This window comes from Carlito syrichta, unplaced genomic scaffold (genome assembly GCF_000164805.1).
Source record: "Carlito syrichta isolate Samal-C Ts95f unplaced genomic scaffold, Tarsius_syrichta-2.0.1 Scaffold207650, whole genome shotgun sequence".
In the NCBI taxonomy this organism is placed as follows: Eukaryota; Metazoa; Chordata; class Mammalia; order Primates; family Tarsiidae; genus Carlito; species Carlito syrichta.
In genome coordinates this window covers 4,556-8,211 of record NW_007151746.1, presented here as the reverse complement: position 1 = coordinate 8,211, position 3,656 = coordinate 4,556, and the positions used below count along the sequence as shown (strand labels likewise).

The 3,656-nt window shown below is 36.0% G+C and overlaps 1 gene segment (V, D, J or C); it reads left to right on the top strand.

Annotated features, from left to right (window-relative positions):
• The first annotated feature begins 223 nt into the window (after positions 1-223).
• On the top strand, positions 224-773 carry LOC103253193. The segment is given in 2 exon segments: positions 224-272; positions 469-773. Coding segments are annotated over 2 exon segments (354 nt in total).
• The last annotated feature ends 2,883 nt before the right edge of the window (positions 774-3,656 follow it).

Here is a 3,656-nt window from a genome sequence, read left to right as displayed (position 1 = left end):
AGAGAAGAAGTTTTGCTCTTAGATTGAGACAATACATTTTTCTGACCTGACCACCTGGCATGGGTTGCTCAGAGCATAGAGGAGAAGATAGAGGGTCTCTGCAGATGGAAGCCCACGTTGCCCTGCCCTACTGCTTTGCATGGCCCTCCCAACTCTCCCTGCAGCGCAGAGCCCATATCAGTGCACGGGTCAGAGCTCTGCTCAGTTTGGACCCAAGGGAACCATGGATGCCCAGGCCCAGCTTCTCTGCCTTCTATTACTCTGGGTTCCAGGTGAGTGGGTCAAAGGATGGTTCTGCCTGTCAGAAAACTCTCTCAAAATTGTTGGGTTCTCTGATTTGGTGCCTCTGTTCAGCAAGTGCAATAATCAAAGCTCAATGTTGATCAATGGTCTTGACTCTACTGGGAAGACAACAAATATGCTCTAGTTTGAAAGAGACTTTTTTTGTTGTTTTATTTCTAATCTTAGATGCCAATGGAGAAATCGTGATGACACAAACTCCAACGTCTCTAGCTTCGTCTCCAGGCGAAAGAGTCAGCCTTGACTGCCGGGCCAGTCAAAGTGTTAGCAACTATTTAGCCTGGTATCAGCAGAAACCCGGTCAGGCTCCCAAGCTCCTCATCTATGGTGCCTCTACCAGAGCCACTGGTATTCCAGCCCGGTTCAGTGGCAGTGGATCTGGGACAGACTTTACTCTCACCATTAGCAGTCTAGAGCCTGACGATTTTGGAGTTTATTACTGTCAACAGTATAACAATTGGCCAGCACAGTGATTCAACATCAAACAAAAACTTCTCCAAGACCCTCAGTGTTTACTAGATTGTACCAGCTGCTTCCTTTTCAGACAGTTGTTGTGGCAGTCACTCATTTCTGGTAGACCTGCTCTCTTTAGACATTTTGAAGTTATTAAAGTAACTCCTTGAGACATTTGGACTCTTACTCCTGGATTTTTTTTCCAGGTCAAGATACATATCCAGGTTCCTGTACAAATTCACGGTCAATGCCATTTCATCAGACTTACGTGAATGAATACCTCTAAAGATTCTGGCCAGAGCAATAAGGGAACAATAACTATCACATTGAGGAAAAAGGATTGGAAAATAAGAATTAAAACTGTTGCATTTCCCTGATGAAAGGACTGTGCAGAGAAAACTCAAAAAAATCTACTAGTTATTGAAATTTTCAAGAGAAATCATAAATTGCCAGATGCCAGACTAATATACTAAAATCAGTTTGTTTTCATATAACTGCAATACATGCTTAAGATTAACATTGTAAAACACATGATTTACAATATTATTTAAACATCAATTATTTAGAAAAAGTAGCTAAATATAATAACATCTCCATAACGTTATTTAGAGAAATCAAAGAAAATTTAAGTAAATGGAAGATCCTCTTATATTCAAACTTTGAATATCTCAGTATTGTGAAGATATCAGTTCTATACAAATTGACACACTTGTTAAATAAAATAAAAGTCAAAATCCCAAACTGTTTTTGAATGAAAATTGATAAACTGATTATAAGTGTTATATGGAACTGTCAAGGACTCATAGTAGCTACAGCAAACCCCAAGAAGCAACCAAATATGAACTTACACTACTTGAATTCCAGGACTACGTTAAAGATGGTAGCTTATCCAAATCATTAGAAGTAACAAAGAGTATATTCAGAAGCAGACCTAAAACATGTAGTAAACTTTTTATTAACAGCAGTGACATTGTACTACAGAGTAGAAAGAATAGAAAGGTGCTCAATACTAATTACCACCAGAAGGTTTCACACTAAGAAGCACAAGTGAAAATTACAATAAACTTACCACTAAGCTCCTAAAAATGACTAAAAGTAAATAGTCTAAAAATAAAATAAGGATATGGATTTATTGTTTTAATTGGAAATATGAAGAGAAACACATGTTGGAGAACACACCGAACACTTACATTCCTTGAGATCCAGTACTACCACTCAGATCCATGCACAGTGTGTGTACATTTTTTCAGATGTGCACTTAAAAAATTTACAGTATTGTTATAGCCCTAAACTGGGACAGCCTAAGAGTCAATCAATAGTAGAACAAATAAATAAAAAGTGGTATATGCATACAATGAAATCCTATATAAAAATAAAAATATAAAAATTACTTCTACAGCTAAGAACATAAAAGAATTTCACAAAAGTAATGTGCAAAAGAAGTTAGGAAAAATATAATTTATTATCTATGATAATCTTATTATAAAGTTCTAACACTGATGAAATTAATCAAAAATATTAAAACGAGGTTAGAAGTTGCATTGTAGAAGAGCAGGGTTAATGACTGGAAGAAGACAGAGGCTACTTTTGGGACTGATGATGTCCTATTTTAATATGATTGGTAGTTACGAAAGTACGTCCATTCTATGTAAAGTTTATTAAAATCTGTGTGCTTATGATCTGTGAATGTGTATGCAAATGTTACAATTTGTGAATATATATATATGTGAGTATGTGTGTGTGTGCGCATATATATATATATATATATATATATATGATTTGTTCTACCAAAAGTTCATTTTAAATGTCTATAAAGTGTAATACCATTTTGACTCATTAATGCATCTTAACTTTTTTAGGCGTCTCATCCAATTATATTCAGTAATAATCTGTGTTCATTTTCACATGTCACATCTCACCAAATGTAACAATTTCTATGGTTTACAAAGTTACCACAATTTTAGTGGTATCAGTGTCACAGGAGTCACCATACACACTTGTGTCTTAGAAGCATCTACATTTTACACTTCTCAAAATGTGTTGTACTAAAACAATATTTCCTATCAACTCTAAAGTTATGAACCCAACCAAGTTAATATTAAAAATTAGAAGATTTTGCATCAATGTACGTTCTGTCCCTAACTATGCATGATTGCAATTGGCAATTTTGCAGATTAGAAAATGAAACCAAAACATATGTGAATATTCATGCTATACTAGTTAGTAGACATAGAATGATTAAAGATTCTGATGGATTGGTAGGTAGTAGTCGTTTAGAGCCATTCACCTAGTTGAAGGGCATTACTGAGAATTTTGGTGATCCCATTTATAGACAATACTGTTTCTGAATAATTCTAAATATTGATCAATTATGCTGCCTTTGGGAGGCTTAGGTGAGTGGATTGCCTGAGCCCGTGGGTTTGACCCCGCCTGGGCAGCGAGACCTCATCTCTACAATAAATCAAAAAATCAGCTGGGTGTGGTAGCACATACCTGTAATTCTGGCTACTCAGAAGGCTGAGGCAGAAGGATTGCCGGAGCTCAGCAGGTCAAGGCGGCGGTGACTGGGAGCGGCCACTGCACTCCAGTCTGGTCGACAGAGTGAGACTCCAACTCAAAAAAAATAAAAAAATTAAAATTAAAAAAATAAATAAAATTATGCTGCTAAAAACATTCAAGTAGAAGTTTTTGAGTGAATATAAATTTTCATTTTGGGAGGGCATATACCAATGCTTCTCAATGTATAATGAGAAAATGTCCCAATAAACCCATTGTAAATTGAAAACGTCATAAGTCAATAATGCATTTAAAGCGGATAACCTTCAAAGCATCATAGTTTAGCTTTTCTTAAACTGCTCAGAACACCACCATTAGCATACAGTTGGAAAAAGTCATCCTGATAA